This window comes from Aspergillus ambiguus, assembly GCF_047715705.1.
Source record: "Aspergillus ambiguus strain CBS 117.58 unplaced genomic scaffold BDV59scaffold_1, whole genome shotgun sequence".
NCBI classification, from domain to species: domain Eukaryota; kingdom Fungi; phylum Ascomycota; class Eurotiomycetes; order Eurotiales; family Aspergillaceae; genus Aspergillus; species Aspergillus ambiguus.
In genome coordinates, this window is record NW_027395514.1 from 737,004 (window position 1) to 754,938 (window position 17,935).

The 17,935-nt window shown below is 46.6% G+C and overlaps 6 protein-coding genes and 1 non-coding gene across 7 annotated transcripts; 2 read left to right on the forward strand and 5 right to left on the reverse strand.

Annotated features, from left to right (window-relative positions):
• Nucleotides 1-161: 161 nt before the first annotated feature.
• On the reverse strand, nucleotides 162-1,102 carry BDV59DRAFT_3275 (YciI family protein). Its single transcript, XM_073696209.1, has 4 exons — nucleotides 770-1,102; nucleotides 651-706; nucleotides 434-597; nucleotides 162-389 (listed from the first exon to the last, which is right to left on the reverse strand). The coding sequence occupies exons 1-4, from the start codon at nucleotides 958-960 to the stop codon at nucleotides 357-359; spliced, it is 444 nt and encodes a 147-aa protein (XP_073553113.1). The 5' UTR covers nucleotides 961-1,102; the 3' UTR covers nucleotides 162-356.
• Nucleotides 1,103-1,406: 304 nt separating this feature from the next.
• Nucleotides 1,407-3,926, reverse strand: BDV59DRAFT_206843 (putative beta-glucosidase D; the record flags this gene model as incomplete). Its single annotated transcript, XM_073694866.1, has 3 exons — nucleotides 3,787-3,926; nucleotides 3,288-3,724; nucleotides 1,407-3,224 (listed from the first exon to the last, which is right to left on the reverse strand). Exons 1-3 carry the CDS (start codon nucleotides 3,881-3,883, stop codon nucleotides 1,407-1,409), a joined length of 2,352 nt encoding a protein of 783 aa, XP_073553114.1. The 5' UTR covers nucleotides 3,884-3,926.
• Nucleotides 3,927-7,060: 3,134 nt separating this feature from the next.
• Nucleotides 7,061-8,942, forward strand: BDV59DRAFT_190173 (cytochrome P450; the record flags this gene model as incomplete). Its single annotated transcript, XM_073691720.1, has 7 exons — nucleotides 7,061-7,247; nucleotides 7,302-7,434; nucleotides 7,488-7,679; nucleotides 7,732-7,883; nucleotides 7,942-8,186; nucleotides 8,240-8,508; nucleotides 8,564-8,942. The coding sequence occupies 7 exons, from the start codon at nucleotides 7,061-7,063 to the stop codon at nucleotides 8,940-8,942; spliced, it is 1,557 nt and encodes a 518-aa protein (XP_073553115.1).
• Nucleotides 8,943-9,472: 530 nt separating this feature from the next.
• On the forward strand, nucleotides 9,473-11,642 carry BDV59DRAFT_166696 (DUF4246 domain-containing protein). Its single transcript, XM_073687758.1, has 5 exons — nucleotides 9,473-9,600; nucleotides 9,653-9,723; nucleotides 9,785-9,863; nucleotides 9,919-10,893; nucleotides 10,946-11,642. Exons 1-5 carry the CDS (start codon nucleotides 9,532-9,534, stop codon nucleotides 11,540-11,542), a joined length of 1,791 nt encoding a protein of 596 aa, XP_073553116.1. The 5' UTR covers nucleotides 9,473-9,531; the 3' UTR covers nucleotides 11,543-11,642.
• A 2,135-nt stretch (nucleotides 11,643-13,777) lies between these two features.
• BDV59DRAFT_t16 lies at nucleotides 13,778-13,848 on the reverse strand. Its single transcript has one exon. It is a non-coding gene; the product is annotated as a tRNA-Gly (tRNA).
• On the reverse strand, nucleotides 13,846-15,137 carry BDV59DRAFT_3317 (HpcH/HpaI aldolase family protein). The gene is made up of 6 exons (XM_073696216.1): nucleotides 15,031-15,137; nucleotides 14,845-14,968; nucleotides 14,663-14,791; nucleotides 14,351-14,576; nucleotides 14,158-14,274; nucleotides 13,846-14,096 (listed from the first exon to the last, which is right to left on the reverse strand). Exons 1-6 carry the CDS (start codon nucleotides 15,096-15,098, stop codon nucleotides 13,945-13,947), a joined length of 816 nt encoding a protein of 271 aa, XP_073553117.1. The 5' UTR covers nucleotides 15,099-15,137; the 3' UTR covers nucleotides 13,846-13,944.
• Nucleotides 15,138-15,278: 141 nt separating this feature from the next.
• Nucleotides 15,279-16,722, reverse strand: BDV59DRAFT_166698 (putative integral membrane protein Pth11-like). Its single transcript, XM_073687759.1, has 6 exons — nucleotides 16,407-16,722; nucleotides 16,318-16,354; nucleotides 16,205-16,272; nucleotides 15,782-16,155; nucleotides 15,653-15,723; nucleotides 15,279-15,601 (listed from the first exon to the last, which is right to left on the reverse strand). The coding sequence occupies exons 1-6, from the start codon at nucleotides 16,602-16,604 to the stop codon at nucleotides 15,372-15,374; spliced, it is 978 nt and encodes a 325-aa protein (XP_073553118.1). The 5' UTR covers nucleotides 16,605-16,722; the 3' UTR covers nucleotides 15,279-15,371.
• Nucleotides 16,723-17,935: the final 1,213 nt, after the last annotated feature.

Here is a 17,935-nt window from a genome sequence, read left to right on the forward strand (position 1 = left end):
GCTCCAAATTGAAATTCTTCCAGTTCTATTTGTCATATCCGTGTGTTCTGTCCAGACCAAGGAGTCTCTCTTCTCTTCATCATGCAACATTTATTGACTTATAGGTGAGCTCAAACTTACTATAACTAATTTCTTTCCTATTACAGAGAACGGAATCCATTGCGTTATTCGAAACTAATTTATTCACAGCTGCATGCATTCATATGTGGTTCGACCTGCGCCTGGGTTCCGTTTTATACACGTTCCTAGGCACCTACCTTAATACCGATCCCGTTCACCATCCGTATAGCCATTAATACCATGACAGATACTACTTGTAGACATTTGAACCTCCATTCAAAATGATCGTACTGGATTCAAGCTAGTGGCTCCCGAATCGCAGAAATGAACTACAGAGTTAGAATCGCTCGTCAAGGAATATGGAAATCCGTACCGGAATTACCTGGGCCTTTTCCAGGTCCCAAACACCACTCGTAGCATAGATGTCCTTGGTAAGAACCTTCCAAACATCCTCGGCTGTCTCTCCAGTGTAGATCATCATACTTCCCCTGAAAGGGACCTTTTCAGCCCGTGCAGGGTGTTTGTCAACCATTGCACCTGTACGGATGGGTCAGAAGAACTTTCGGTTGCATGATGCGAAATCTGCTAACCTCCGGCGACCACCCGGCCCGAAGCAACAAGTGGTTTAACCGCCTCCAGATGTGTTCTGTGTCAGACGTGGTCAATGACTGTTAAAAATAGAATATCAATATACAAAGTGTAGACATACGGCCTTACTTGCAGTCGGAGATTTACCGCATCGGGTTTGTCTGGCAGGATACAGAGGAATTCTTTCTTCCCAGGCCCGGCGGTGGCAATAGTGCATCGTCCAAGGGGGCGTAAGTACCGAAGTCCATGGGGAACGGGTCCTCTAGGGATCGAAAGGGTGGGACGGCCGACTGTGAATCTATAAAATGACATGACTGCTATCTGCTTCTGCAGGATAGGCCTGTAAAGGTGTACGCACGCGTGTCTGGACGTGGGTCATGTTGCGGGGTCGGATTATTTCCACTTTAGGTTTGCTTGGCTGACATGCGGCGGTCGGCAAGTCCTGCGCAGTATGTACATATGTTCGGGATCACTCGGACAGAATTGGTATTCCTATTTTCTTGCAATCGAATATTTCTTTATATCCGAGTACGCTATCCTGTCCAAATGGTCAATAGCAACTACGACTGGATTATCTATCTCTGAATTTGTCAATCAGTTCCGTTGATGTTATACTCCAAGAAAGAAAAATATATACATGCCTAATACAAACACCCTAAATTATCAACACTCATGGAAAAGGTATAGTCTGTCAGAGGAGACGACTAGATACATGACTGTAAAACGTGATGTTCTAGGATATATCACTGAAAGATAAGCTACACCCTGATCTCTACGGAAAGTTGTCCATGCACCCTAAGGTCTCTTGAACTGGCCCCAACAGAAACACTGTATTCCCCAGGCGCAACAGCCCACTGCTGCGTAGTCACATCCCAGTAAGAAATATCCCTTCTCCGCAGATCAAACTTCACGTGAGCTTTCTCCCCTTTGGGGACTTCCACGTTTTCGAATCCACGGAGCTGACGCACAGGTTGTTGCGCGACAGTCGGATAACTGAGGTACAGCTGGGGGATTTCTGTTCCGTCAACGCCACCAGTGTTCTGAACTGTTACGTGGACGCTAGCGACAATATCCCAGAGATCTTCATATCCACCAACGGAGAGCTTCCCAGTCGGATAAGTGGACAATGGTGCTGGTGAGTTGATTTGGAGGTTTGAGTAGGTGAAATTGGAGTAGGACAGGCCGTATCCGAATTCGTATCGAGGTGTCACGTTGTAGCCGTCGAAGTATCGGTAATCAATATAATTTCCTTCAGTGAAATTGCAAGTATGGGTATAGCAGAGGCCAACGTTATAATCTGACTCATTCTTCGCAATCGTGTAGATTAGTCTGCCGCTAGGGTTGACATAACCGTAAAGAACGTCCACGATCGAGTTGCCAGATTCTTGGCCCAGCAGACTTCCATATAGTACTGCAGTAACATTATCATGTTGAATCCAATTATCCACCAGGCGAGGCCCAACAGTGTTGAGGACCACAATTGTGTTATCGCAATTATCCGCAACCTCATTCACGAGGGAATCCTGGTCGGTGTTGTACAACTCTGTGCGGTCGGCTCCTTCACCTGCCAGAGCGTTCAAAAATACAAGACACACATCCATGTTCTCTGCATAGTTACTAATGGAAGGGGTCACAGACGTGCTATCGGATCCCTGCATGACAAGAGTAGACCCTCCAGATGAGGAGTAAGTATCATTGGAAACCCACCGCAGCATGGTGCCATCTTGGCTTGCTTTGACAGTCAGTGCGACCTCAGGTGTGATCAGGTATGGTAGGGATGCTTGTCCAGAGCCGGAATCAGTTGCAAGATGACCATCGTATGTCGGCCCAGAACCCTGTACAGTAAAGGCCATGTTGGGGCCCGCAATGGCGGCGCGAGCATGAGAACCAAATATCGCCATTTTATGAGGCTTGTTGAGTGGAAGAGCATTGTCCACGTTCTTTAAAAGTACCATTGACTTGGCACCGTGAGAGCGAATCAGCTTTGCGTGGTTTGCACGCACATCAACGTAAGCATCTTGTTCCGATGTAGAGGGCTGAGTACCGTTGTCCAGGTTCACGTAGTAGTACGCCATCAGATTGCGGATGACCATGTCGTCTAATCGTGCCTGAGAAAGGTTGTTTTGTGTGAGATAGCCCTCAATGGCGGAATTAGTCCACAGGCTGGAAGACCCGTAATCAAGGCCGTTGGCTGCCGACGCAAGAGCGTGTTGCTGCCCGTTCGTATCAGCAAAGACAAATCCAGGGAACCCCAATTCCGTTTTCAGGATGTCCAGTAACAGGGAAGCGGATTCACAAGAAAGAGTGTTGTTCACTTTAGTCATAGCGCACATGACGCCTCCGAGACCAGAGTGTACGGCATCGTAAAACGACCAGAGATAAGTTTCATGAAGGGTCTTTGAGTCGGCGTTTGAAGAGTATGGGGCACCGGACGAAGATTCGGAGTCAGGAGAGGAAGTGGCCGATGGGGGTGAAGAGGAGGAAGCTGAGCTGCCTGGTGCGCCCATCGCTCCGCCGCCAACACCACCACCACCGCCACCTGTCCGGTTGGTTTCCTGCTCATTCAGAATGAAATGCTATTGAGCCATCATGCGTCAGTATAGTGGCCAATAAACAGTTGTAACCATAGAATTCTGCACCTTAGCACCAGCTATAACACCTGCATCTTTGTAGGCTTTCACCTCCAAACCGGCTACAATGCCGTTCAAGTAGGGATCAGATCCAAGGGTCTCGACCAGACGACCGCCCCATGGCGTGCGACCCAATGGCTGAGATGTCGGTCCATCAACCACTTGAATACCTTTTTCGTAAAATTCGGTAGCAACGGCTTTTGCTTGGCTATACATAGCTTCCTTATCCCAGGTCATGGCGAGAGCGGACGATTGACTGAATGCAGAAACGTAATAGTAATCTTGGAGGCCCATGTCTCCATCAAGGAATTGAAGGGCGGTAAAGATTTCACCATCAGTGGTTTCAGCATCACTGCCAGTCACTAGTTTTATTTTCTCGGTTGTGTTTAACATCGAAACGAACCGAGACGCCTTGTCATATGCCTTCTGCCAATTTCCCAAAGAGACTATCACATTCATCTGTCAGCTGGGTATTACTGGTGTACATCATCGTTTTGAGAATACCTACCATTTCCGCTGGAAAGAAGACCGTGGCTAGAAGCGTTCAATCGTGCAATTACAGGGATAGCTAGGGACCAAATTAGGGAGAAAAAGTGGACTTTCATCTCTATGACGAAAATTGAAGGTTATGGTTGGCGGGAGTGACTGTAAAGAGGGTATGGCAGATACATCTCTACGAGGTGAAATCCGGCCTCCTTATATTCTTGTTTCAGACCCACGTTCAGATAAACTCCGTTAAGGTGTTAGGAAAGTGGAAACATTGCGTAGTCCGTCGATGTACATCGAACAAGTTCCCCCGAAGATTACGCGGACGGCGGAGGTACCGAGTCTTTACTCGGGAAATCCGAGATCCTTACCATAATATCGGCATCCCGTTTTAGTCGCAAAACTGCCAAACTACAGGTACCCACGTGGTTTTGAATTATATCATATCAAGAAGTAACTGGAATACGTTTTGTAACATACCATTCAATTTTATTTTATTTTTATTTATTTTTATTATTATTATTATTATTATTATTATTTTTTTTTTGAAAAAAAGGCTGGAGTCATGTATCAAAAGTGTACTACATCCCCTGTCAGGAGCCCGGCGAAGAATTTCTGAAAGGCAAAGATATTTTGTGACCCGATCATACTATAATACTATAATATTTGCCAGGAACCTCGTGAAACTGGACATCAGACCGAGTAAAATCATCCCACCGACTGAGGTGCACATGTCGCCGTTCGCTCTTTGACGCCGCGGCAATAGCTAACGGAATGGCAAAGAACACGTCCGTTCCGGCAATACACCCAGTCAGATTATAACCGCCCGCAACACGGTGTAGCTCATACGCAACGTCTGCCCCGCGAGACAGATATGACTGACTTCCTTTACCTCCTAGGGCGTGCTTATATGCAGCCTTTGACGTGCCGGTACTACCCGAAGTAAATAACAGAACGTCGTCGCCCTGCGGCTTAGTCTTGAGATAAATATTGACCAATGATAAAGAGATCCTCCCTCAAAGCAATGCTTCCACCGGAACGGGGTGTATTCCATCTTGATCGGCCCACTCGCCTAAGAGTGTATGACTCGTTAAATACCAGCCCGTGATATCAGTGGAGGCAATCCCAAGGCTCGCCAGGTGCTGCAATGCATTGTTTTAGGACGTAGAAGTAATAGCAGGGACACAACCTGCAAATAGCACAGGCCAGTACCAAATCACGTTATCCACATGAGCAGTGAAGTGGATCAAGACAGGAGCTCCTGGGGTGTAGTTCTCATTTTTACGCACACCAATGGAAGCTCTTAACATGGCCTTCAATAGCTCGCTGTTGCTAATAGTCCTGGCATAGTTGTCGGAACATATTACTATCCGGCCTTCAGCTTTCTGGCCGCTGTCGTTTGTAGGAGGGAGTGAGTTGCGGTAGGAAACATATGGTTGCTTCAATATGGCGTGTTTTATAGTTTTAATGTGAGTTGCTTTCTTCTAATATCGTGCGCCAAGTACTCAGTGAAGGTGAGCAAGAAAAAGACTTGATACGACTTTGCTTTTATACACGGAGCTTGACCCTAAAAATCACTGAACGAGGTTAGACCCGCTAATCGCTGGGTTTCATTGTCTAGGCCACTTCATGTTGCACTTTTTGACGGTCACTATTTTATAAACTATAATATAGCGTCAAAGGCTTCAGCTAGGTGAATCTAGACCTAGAGGGGTAGAAGGGGGGGATGCACTCATATGGGCATATCATTCTAGATATAGTAATCCATCTTCTAAGACTGGCTGAAATACCATGAAACATCGTTTCTCTAACCATATGGTTTATGATAGTCAACAGATAGAGAGATATTTTTTTTTTTACAATATCGTGAATTCGTTCTGGCCCGTTTCACATACTTTTAATTACTGGCTGTGTAGAGGCACAGCACGAGAAGCTATAATTTTTGTTAAAGTAATGATTCAATACATATCATGTACATCGACCTAGGTACGGCAATTCTTTTTACTTATTGGGTTGGCCGGGATGTACTTAGCCGTTGATCCACGAATCATTTTACCGAAGGCGGGTGAATGCTGTGCTTTGATGCTTTCTAATAATACATGCGGTGCCACATTGGCCAATCTATTTCACTTCTCTGCTTCCCTGCCAGCAAGGAGAACGAACAGTTGACCGAGTTTCATCGGCATCTGACCCGGGACTTGAAAACTAAATCTTTCTTTTACTGAGAACCCCACATTTGTCAGTCCAGTACGTAAAGCGGATTAGACGATACCAAAACATCACCCCACTCTTTCAGATTGAGTTTCTTCTTGCTTGACATGTGGCTGGCATGAAAATTAATCAATTGAGGAATAAGCATATATGGCTCACTGGTTATACCCACCGATCATATCACATCTTCTATGCTCAATGCCATTGCAATGCAAGAAACTATCCTCATATTAGCCTTGTTCTCATCCAGTCTCTCGCGAAAATCCTGAAAGCGCATCCATTCCTAAATCGCCCGTCTATCTCTTTTTTACCAGCTTGTCGTGTAGGCGAGAAGTGAACAATTTGGCCCCAATGCCAAGAAGACTAAGGAAGGCCATGGCAGACCCACGTTCGGCCTCGCCTAAGTCAAATTTGTTCAAAGAACATTCTCCACCCAATATGACAGTAATATGGCAGTTACAATAGATAGAAACTTCGAAGACTACGTATTAAATTGGGTATTAAGCTTGAGTGCTCGATTTCTCTGTCTCCTCTATCTAGAGTTGCATCTCTCGCCATGCAGATTCATACAATGCACTTGTAATACCGGTCAACGTTAGCTACGACTCCACTGCTTTTGCATACTCCCATGAACAGAGCGGCGACAAAGGCAAGCAACTCTGCCAAGCCGCTGGAGGAAGGATGTCGGGAGATCGGAGGGGTTCCAATGAAGGCACACCTATTATGCAGGACATTCTCAGATGTAACATAGACAAGCCGAGGCTGTTCAGGGTGTGTTGCCCCATTCGAGCGCATTGTAGATCCCCGCCATCCGCCAATAGAAATGTGCAGTTACCAGTCCACACATGCATACCTGCGGGCTGTTGCAATGTGCTCAGCTGGCCGCTGCCACCGCAAATGGACTTGGCGGGGGGGGCCTAGTATACAATATACGACTACCCCAACTGCAATTTGGCTAGCTGGTGGGCAGAGAATCCTTCACATTACCGAGATAAATAATGCTCAATGAGTACGAGCGGCTTGTCGCTGCGAAAGATTTCGCACGTTTTCATCCAGCCCTGGAATCGTCGAAAATGTTTACGACCATGCTGTGGAAGGCCATTCTGGCTATATCTACTTTATATCTTGTCAAAATATTTTTCTCCGGTAGAGGCCGCTCACGGTCCCTCCCGCCTGGCCCTACGCCGAAACCAATCATGGGTAATTTCCGTGACCTTCCGCCTCATGGCGTTAAAGATTGGGAACATTGGATGAAACACAAAGATTTATATGGTAAATTACTGTCGGATAGAACCCACCATCTGTTCTAATATCCTGAACCCACAGGCCCAATCAGCTCTGTCACTGTTCTAGGCCAGACAATAATCCTCGTGAACGACGCTGAATTGGCAGTGGAGCTCCTTGAGAAACAGTCGGCTGCTACTGCCTCTCGACCTAGGCTAGTATTCGCATCTGAGCTGTCAGTAATGCCACAATATTGTCCAGCCCACTCTTCTTGCTAAATTGAGACAGATCTGGATATGGCCTCTCCTTGCCTATGCAGACAGACCTTCACAGGACACGGGCATATAGGAAAGCTCTGCATAATGTGATCGGCAGCACGAAGGCGATCACCGATTTTCATCCCTTGTTAGAGAGGGAGGTTCGGCGCTTCCTCCTGCGTACACTGAGAACTCCTAAGGAGTTGATCCAGCACATACAAACGTCAGCTATCTTCCCATAACGCCCGTATCATATATATTAACCTCTTGAACAGGTTGACAGGAGCCATTATCTTGGAAATCGGATATGGATACACCGTAGAACCTAACGGCCCAGACCCGTTTGTTGATCTCGCCAATACGGTAATGGCGGAGTTCTCGGTTGCAACGACTCCTGGCACCTGGCTACCCGATATAATTCCAGCTTGTTTGTAGTCCTTGAACATTTGAATTTATTAGAGTCATCTATCTCTAACAGACCCCAGTGAAGTATGCTCCCGCATGGCTCCCCGGTATGCAATTCCAACAGATCGCGAGGAAGTTCAAATCAAGAGTTGATGACTTCTCCGGAAAGCCGTATGCATTTGTGCAGAAACAGATGGCTCGTGGATCTTACATACCTTCATATCTTTCGCGGTTACTAGAGAAAGACAACATAAAGCCAGGATCTGAGGAGGAGCTGGTGGCAAGATGGTCCGCTGCATCACTTTACGGAGGGGGTAGTGATACAGTGAGTGGTGTTTCCCGACCACACGCGTCGCTAGCGTATCTAAAGATTGACAGACACTCTCCTCTTTGGGATCCTTTTTCATTGCGATGGCCATTTATCCAGAAACCCAGCAAAAAGCCCAGGCAGAACTTGATCGTGTGGCCAGAGATAGGCTTCCAACATTTGCAGATCGTGCAAACCTGCCTTATACTGAGGCTGTCGTGAAAGAGGTCCTTAGATGGCTTCCCGTTGCACCAATGGCTTTACCGCACAGGGCCACCGATGATAGGAGCTGTGGCGGGTATATTGTCCCGAAGGATGCGCTTATTCTCCCCAATGTTTGGTAGGCACTCATGTCCCATACTCTAGGCAACTGGAATTCCTTCTAACATGTCTAGGGGATTCCTTCATGACCCTGAGGTTTATCACGATCCAATGACTTTCAAGCCTGAGCGTTTCTTGGGGAGCACACCTGAGCCTGACCCACGAAAGTTTGCCTTTGGATTCGGACGACGTGTTTGCCCTGGCAAGGCTCTTGCTGAAGCCAACGCTTTCCTTGCAGTAGCTATGTCTCTCTCGGTGTTTCGAATCCAGGACGCTATGCAGAACGGACACAGAATTAATGGCTATCCAGAGGTTACACCAGGTGTTATCAGTCATCCGGTGGACTTTGAGGTAGAAGTCACTCCACGCAGCTCAGCCCACAAAAATCTGATCCTCTCGGTGGAGGAAGATCACCCATGGAAGGAAGGAGATGGCAAAGAATGTGGTTTCTAAGAGTTACAGTGCAGTGCTGTACTATAATGGTTTCTCTATGCAGTGTAGACACACCCACTGGCCTTGAAGTTTCTTTGCCGGAAAAAGGTTAACACAGATGCACAGTGAGTGTGATCATGGTTTTCATACGCATTTCCAACACGATATTCCTTCCTATTCGGATGCTGATGCCGACTTGCGAGCGTGCTATGTTGAAACTATGGACTGACGAAGCTAACTCGTGGATGGCATATTGGTAAATCTCAATTACTTTATTAATACAGGGAGCATACCCAGGACTAGGAAACCGAATAAGTCTTCCTCTCGATCCTCCGAGTCTGGTACAAATAATATATGTTAAGACATCCTAGTGAAGACAAACCAGAGCTGCCGAATCAAAGAACCAAGAATCATTTCCAGCTTCGAAAGCCCTCCAAGCAATATTACTGGCTCATGGAAATGTCGACAACTCAATTTGGCTAGGCTGCCGCCGGCCGCGGATGGTGTGCCTGTAGTCTCGGCAGACCCTTAAATAAACCGTGTCCATCCACCCCGCAACATCGCGAGATTGTCATCAACCTCAGCCCAAAACAACCATCCCCATTAAAAAATGGAGTCAAAAACAAATCCAATTAAGCTCCCGGGATTTAATTTACCCCTGAACTACAGACCGAATTTGGTACGAGTGCACATTGACTAAACGGCCAGTGAGTGAGCTGATTGTATCACAGTCTGCTGGTATGGGGCGGGACATGTTCTTCAACGCCTTAGACTATGAGCAGATCGATAATGGACATATTGGGTGAATATTAGAACCGTAGTCCCTATGTCACTTATTGCGGCCCTGTTAACACTGTGCTCAGTCGAACTAGGACTGCTAGAGAGATCTTGATGATGCGCGTGATAAACACGATTACCGATAAGCCAAGTTGGGATAAGAAGGTATTACGTCCAACAATGCGAATTAACATCGTTTCATCAGGACTAAATGCTGTAGGTCTTCGATGAGATGATCGTTACCAAATGGAGGGACGAACTTCTGGCTTCTGGGCAAGATATCACCCCCAAGATGCTAGACTGGATTATAAAGGAACTACAATGGAAAGCGGGCGAGTTCCAGCAAACTGGAGTTCTCGATATTTTTGATGTCGGAGTCATCAAATCCGACAGTGCTGTGTCGGAAGAGCTGAAGCAAGCGCTGCAGAAGGCGGTCGCTCCCCTGGAGAATGTCGAAGAGAAAGACTACCACCCACGGTCTGACATGAAAGTTATTGATCTCGTGCACCCATCACTGTTTCCTCTTGTGTACGGTCGCACATGGATCCTTCCCGATCGGACTATCGGGCTGAGTGATTGTCTCCAGAGCATTGGACAAGGCAAGGTCCTGGAGGTGCCACCCGAAGAGGAGGCTGCCCCGTCTCGCCGAGGACGGTCTTGGCTGAGGGGTATCAATCAGTCCGATAAAATAAAACCATACAGTCGAAAGTTTCAGTGGCTGCCATGTGATGTCAAATTCACAGATGATGGTTGCAAAATTTCTTCGTACATCAACAACCTCCATCCTTTGAAACATAAATCCCTTTACGACGCGATAGAGAAGATCCTATCCCAGACGATACCGCTGTGGGATAGAGCCCTGACATGTTCTTGGAATGGCATACGCGAACGGATTCCCTACCATGAGGTTGAGTATCTTGAGCATCCGGACCCAGAGCCAATCCCAGCAGAAGGGGAAGAAGACGACGATGATTTCTATGAGCGCAGAGACGCATGGGAAGGCTCGCGTCCCATTAAGAAACCAGAACCTGGAGAGTTCGAGCCGCCTGTTTTGGGCTATCGAGGCGAACAGATTATTCTGCGCGAAAGGTTCAATGAGGACGGCCTGCAGGTGATTGTAAAGCTAGCTAACATTGAATTAACCCCTGAAAACCCCCAATACGAAGGGGGTTCCTGGCACATTGAAGGACAATTGGTATCTTCCCATCGTAGGTGCTTATGCTTATGTTTCTGCTAACGAGATGCAGAATGAACGCATATGTGCAACGGCCATATACTATTACGACAGTGAAAACATCACCGAAACCACCTTATCCTTTCGTCAACGCGTCGACGAGGAGAAACTGAGCCACGTTTCCTACGAACAGGACCGCCATGAATTTGTCAATGTAGTTTATGGTTTCCAAGAAAGCGCAATTGACAATGACCACATCACCCAGGAACTCGGAAGTGTCATTTGTAGGGAGGGTCGCTTACTCACGTTCCCTAATATACTACAACACCGCGTTTCGCCCTTTGAGCTGGCAGACCGATCTAAGCCGGGACATCGCAAGATTCTCGCCTTTTTTTTGATTGACCCTCACCTTCGGATAATCTCTTCCGCCAATATCCCTCCTCAACAAGAGGATTGGGCACAAGAGCAACAGGAGCTGATTACACGGGTATTACGTCGAAAACTTCCGGCTGAGCTACAGGGAATGGTGAGAGATAACATTCCTAACGTCTCCATGACATTTGATGAGGCAAAGGACTATCGACTAGAATTAATGGAAGAGAGAAGTGCTAGAAGTGAGATGGATAATGAACAATTTGAGGTTGGGAGCATCAATCTTTGCGAGCACTGATGCGCAAGTTTGGTCCTTGTATTACGATTTTTTTTTTTTTTCACTTATCTGTATATACTGCTCAAAACCCTGCATAATTTCTCTGGAAAGTAATTGAGAGTTGTTTCTACTAATCTGTCTCGGAATTCCGACGACTGCACCTTATTATGCCGCTTTATGTCGTCAGAGTGCTCCATGTAGATCCTTCGTATCAATCCCTTGTTAGAAAAGGCAACTGACTCTATGTATGAGACCATAAGCACTCACATGGCTAGCAGAAGGAGTCACATTCCTGGGACACATAATTTAAAATTCAGCTGGATTGTAGGGTTGTAAAGTGTAGGGTACCACACCTACCCGAACAACTTAGGACATGACTTCATATCTCTCTCTCCATTCTATTAGGTTGTAAGCAAGGGTGCACTTCAGAGTGAATTGTTATGTTGCCTTCTGCTGCCTACTCCATCCCTTTCTTGCCCATTCTGCCAGTGTTTCCCCTGCAAGGGTTGAGGTGAAACGTGCAGACACATGTTCAGCTGCCCATGCGTGCCTTGTAACACATACCTGCCAGCTACCATCATGGTTGACTATTATTGCGTGCTATAGAAAGATTGGGGGTATATGACTATAAATACCACGATATAATCTCCTTTCCAGTAGTCTCCTCATCGCTTTACAACAAGAAAACCTTCACATCGCACACTCCTGAAAGTCTCATACCGATCACGATGAAGATTCCCATGACTGCTGCTGTTCTGCTCGCCTCTCTGGCTGCCGCGACACCTTCCATGGTGAGAACTTTACTTCTTAGGGCGTGCTGATATGATATAATTCTAACACCGCCTCTGTGTCTATAGCTTCATGCTCATGACGGCAATAATGCCGGCGCCGATGGCAAAGCTGATATAAAAACTAGTGGTGGAGCAGATGATTTCTGGCCCGGCAAGGGACATGGTGGCTTTCCCGGCGAGGGTCCTGGAGGGCATGCTTATCCCGGGCATGCTTACCGCGGAGAAGGACATGGCTATCCTGGAGAGGACCATGGTTACCCCGAAGAAGGCCACAGTTATCCTGTAGAGGGTCATCCAGGTTTCAGAGAACATGGTAGTTTCCCTGGTGAGGGTCATCCGGGATTTCCAGGAGTTGGTCATGAGGGACATGGATGGTAGATTAACATTTTTTGGGTCTTGCTGTACGCGGGCACGCTGTACTTCTCTGTCGTTTTCACCCCATGCCGCTCATACGACAGAGATCTAGGTACAAAGTTATCCAAATTAACTAGTCTGCTTCCCTTTTTTCATAATATACACCGCTATTAATTCTTTAGCTGCGCGTTCATGGATCTGCTCACAGTAAGTCACCAATCTAATCTTATAAAAAGAACATGAGGAAGAAAAAAGGAAAAAAAATAAAGAGCCTGGGACTCTTTGGCTATAACACAAATTTGTGACTTTGCCTTTATCTCTAGCTTCTCGAGTCCCATTCTCAGTTTGAATCAGGATTCAAAATTGATAGGCTGGAACATCAGACTTAATGTAAAAAAGGGCCTCCAGAGTTGGCATTCCGGGTCTAGTGACAAATGTTAGTTTGATAGTGTGCTTTGAAGGAATGACAAGTAGCTATTGCTTTAGGGAAACGGTACCAAGTAGACTGATGGGAACATACAGAGACACATCGGGTAAGCGAATTCGTTACTTATTTTAGAGGACAGGAACGCAAGAAATTGATAGGCCATTCCTGCGGTAGATCACGACCAATTTCTCAGTCCATCACTTAGTTCCCCGTACGTCAACAACGAACTAACCATCCTGGGTTGGTATGGATATGAGAACATAATACTTTGGGAAATGGGGAATATACTATCAATACGGGTGGGTCGGTGAAGAAGGATTGAATTGGAGACACGTTCAATATATAATTCAACAGCCGTGGTGGGGCTAACCAGTTTCGTAAAAGTACTACACAAGTTCGAAAAGCTTATACTCCTAGGCAAGAATCCGATCGAAAGCGCGCTACTATTATTAAGACAGCAATGAATTCAGCTTAAGTTGATAACAATTATCCCTCGGTGACTACTACCCCGTAGACACCCTCGGTAGTTACCATCAAAGCGATGTACCGAGTATTCGGGGGTTAATACACCGACAGCCGATGGCAAAAATTTCTCGGTGCGATTGCGACCGAGATGATATCGAAATGTCCACTTTGCTTCTCTTGTTATGAGTTGAAAAAGAGACAGCAACACAAAAAGGTATCTGCATCATCCGCGAATCGAACGCGGGCCTCATCGATGGCAACGATGAATTCTACCACTAGACCAATGATGCTTTCTTTGTACTATTTTCTCTCATCAGGGTATAACACTTATTATCTACATGATGCTTTATGGTTTTACGAGTAAACAGCAACACCTCATGATCATTTTAGTATCCCTCTCGCTTCGCCGTCTGGTTCGAACCCTTTGCCGCTTCCAACTGCCGCATCATGCCAGATTCCAGACCCCCCAAGTCCGTAACGACGGAGACCATGTCGAAGCCTTGCTCGGCACGCATCTTTGCCTGGGTACCGTCGGTGCCTGGTTTCATATTAGTTCCACACTTGAACATGCCGCGTATTCAGAGCAAGGGGGAACATACAGAAGATAGCAGCAGTCTTCCCTGCAGCCTTGGTTGCCTTCAGAATGCGCTGAATAGCGGCTTCGTGCTCCTCTCCACCACGGACAACACCCATTTGTTTAGCGAGATCGAAGGGGCCTGCAACGCGTTAGCATAACCCGCCCACATTTGGTCCTCTGGCTTTTCCCTTGACAGAATGGGGCCATGAACTCACCAATAAGGAGTACGTCTAGACCCTCTACTTTGGCAATTTCCTCCACGTTGTCAACCCCAGATTGCGACTCAATCTGCACCATCACCATTAACTCCCGGTCGGCGTTGTTGTCGTAGTGGCCTCCGGGCGTTACTTTAGGCAGTGCATGCGCTGCATACATAGGCCCGTATCCGCGGGTTCCGAGAGGGGGGTATTTGCAAAACCGGACGATCTTACGGGCGTCATCCTGAACGTAAAATTAATATGATTCCTCGTGGGAAAATAGGAAATTACGCCCGGCAAATAGGTACAACGGAGAAAGAATAGACATACCGGCGAGTGACACATTGGAGTCAGGATGCCGTGAGCGCCAGAGTCAAGGGCGCGTTTGATCATCCATTCCTCTGGCCAGGGGACCCGGATGATGGGGCTAGCGCCTTCGGAGCCAACAGCGGTTGCCAGCTAGAGCTCGGTTAGTAAAAGTTCAATCATGGCGGATAGCACAGGTGAAGTACATCGTAGTATTCGCGATCAGTGATCAAACCATGCTCTGCATCAACGAGAACCCAACTGAAGCCCCCGATAGGGGAGGTAGCTGCACCGCGGAGAATGACGCGGGCTGCTGGAGCACTGGGGAGTCTGCAGAAGGCCAAGTGACGTCAGCGATTGATTGTTTATAGGGTCTTAATGAAAACACTGACGTGAGCCAGAAGCCATAGGCTTTTGATTGACTCTGAAGAGCCGTACGTAGAGGAAGTTCAAAAGACATGATATTGAGATTGGTACTTGGTTGCGTGGTACCTTTCGCGGGGATGAATGGATGGTGGGCGGGGGAAGAGTGCGGGCTATATTAAGGGACGCTTTCGCGGGTAATTATCCGAGGTGGGGAACTATACGGAGTTCTTCCGACTATCCCACTAGTATGGGAGGCAATGGGGGGGGTTTTCATAGAGAATTTGGTGCTCGATGTTTAACAAGATATAATACACTATCTCACAATGCCTCTATTGTTGAATGACCGACTGAGTGAATGGACGATTATCTAGACATTGCTGTGCTGGGTGCGATACAGCTCATACGTACTCCCGTCGGTGGTAGAAAATCCTTTGTTGAGGGGTTCCTTGCCAGACTGTGCGGTTTCGTGTCGATGGAGGCGGTTCTTGAACCGTCGTTGGGCGACATTAAATAATGGTCGAAGGTGTGCCAAACACGCCGCCGTGATACCGGTAGCTGCCTGGATGCATGTCCAGACAACCATCGGGATTTGATTGTCTGCGGAAGGTAGGTTAACATATAGTTATTAGACAATGAGCTGGCACATACAGGTAATATCTGGTCCAGATTTGGTCAGTTTAATCATTTCCACCAGCCGGACTATGTCAAATACCCAGGACCTATTGTGCGTCAGCCTTGAAAGTGTCAAAAACGTGCAAAGGAACATTGGGCACAAACAGTCCACCGATAGCGAACACTCCTGAGAGCAACAACCGCTGGTTTGTGGGGATGGGAAGCATCCACACTGTCTTCATTGGCATTGCAAGAACAATGAAGTCTGTGATTATATTCGGAATCTGCATTCCGAAGTAGAAAGGAGCAGGATCCATGCACGCTCCTTCAATACTGCGGTCCCAGAACTTACTAACAGGGATGCACTGCAAGACCCCAACAATCCATATTGCCAATGCCCATAAAACTATTACGGCTGCAACGACATTGACGGCAACAATCATGCGTTTTGTAGAGAAGAGCCGTTTATAGAGGGCTAGAATGGACAACTTGATAAAAGCGACACAACTCGTGTAGACAAAGGAATTTGACCAGCCAATCTGTAAAACATTAGACTGCAGTATATATACAACAATAAAGAGGTCAGACCTTGAAATAAACTTCCAGATTCTCCTTTGGAATCATGGTGATGTGTGACCCCAGACCGTTGAAAAGCACTGCGCCTCAGTCAGCTACATCCACTCAGATTGACAAGCACTCACAAATGACCACTCCAATAGAACATCCATATTTAAAAAGCTATGCATGTTGTCAGTTAAAATATCCAATTTCCTTATCTCGTACCTCTTACTAAAGCGACAAGAATCAAGTAATCATCCAAGAAGAGTCCCGTCCCATTCAGCCTTCTGGCAAGAAGTCGAACGCCAACCGACGCTGTCGATAAGATAAAAGCAAAATAAAGGGCGATGACAATAGACCGACGAAGGCTTTCATTAGGGTGATCAAAATCTCCTGGAGTGCCCCCGCGTGCTACCTGGTCAGCAGCCATCACGAGTTACGAAGACCAGACAGTTTGAGGACACTGCTGCAGAAGTATGGAGTTAGTGGCGGCAGAAATTTGGAATCATAAAACTCTGGGGACCTGCGCTGGAGAAATAAATATTTCCAAATAATGAAGAATACTTCTTTGCCAGGGGGAGTATGTCTTTCAAGCCGAAACAAATATGTCTATTTGCATGCATCATATTTTTCCTGGTCTGGACCCTGTCAGCAGTGACCTTGGAAACCCAAAATGGGGCGAAGTTGTAGGCTGTTCACCATGTGTTTGGTACCATTGATCGCAGATCTTGTTTGTCAATATGAATCAGGAAACCATATCGAAACCTTCCTGACTGACCTGCGACCAAAAGGTCGATCTACGCAGCGCGGTCCGGGGTAGCCATTGGGTGAATTAATGAAGTAAGTTGCAATGGAGGGGATCGTCGCAATTTTCTGCCAATGTATCTGTCCCTTGCCTGAGTCTTCAAGCTATTTTTCCGATAACGTTTTTGCAGCAACCGTGCACACCAGATACATCAATTTTTGTACGAGACTGGTCGTTTCCGCCCCAGTGATTCCTTGCTTCAAACCGATAACCACCAAAAGAATTCTCCTTGCAAGAACGCCAAACTCCCCCTTGGTTTGTAATATTTATTGCTAAGCCTAATTTCGTTATCGGGCATTCTATAATCGCATCTGAGCTTCAAATAGGTCTAGAATAGCGTCGAGAGCATTATACCTGTCGAGCCGAAGTTTACATCCGATTTTGTTATGCCTAGATCATAACCAGAAGTCTAGACTGTCACATCGCGGGGAAAAAGAAAAGAAAACAATTGACAGGGACAGCTGCGACGTGTCTTAAAATCCACGAACTCAACTCTCGATCAATTTACACACCATCTATTTCCGGTACGATCTGATCAACCAATTGAGATTTTCTAAAATGGAGTTAATACAGCGACAAGCATGGCAGCACGAAAGTGCTTTACTGATCAAATGCTTCCTAGTTATTCAATTGCTTGCTAGCTAATGGTATCCCAGTTATCAGATTTACCCCAAGGACCACCATCCATGCATGGCTCTGCATTGGTCATAGTATTCCCCATTCATATTGTGTCAAGGTTGCATGTATCACCTGCCAATTACAGAGGACCAAAAACGAACATCTTTGTCGGGGAGTAGACCGTATGCAAGGGGATGCGCACCAGTCATTATACGAGATTTAATGAACTATGAGAATTTCTCTCCCCACATATATATCCCTTTTTTTTTTTTTTTTTTTTTGGGCTCCATAACGCCGAAAGGATTTGCCTACATGTGGATTGTTGAATGCAGCACGGA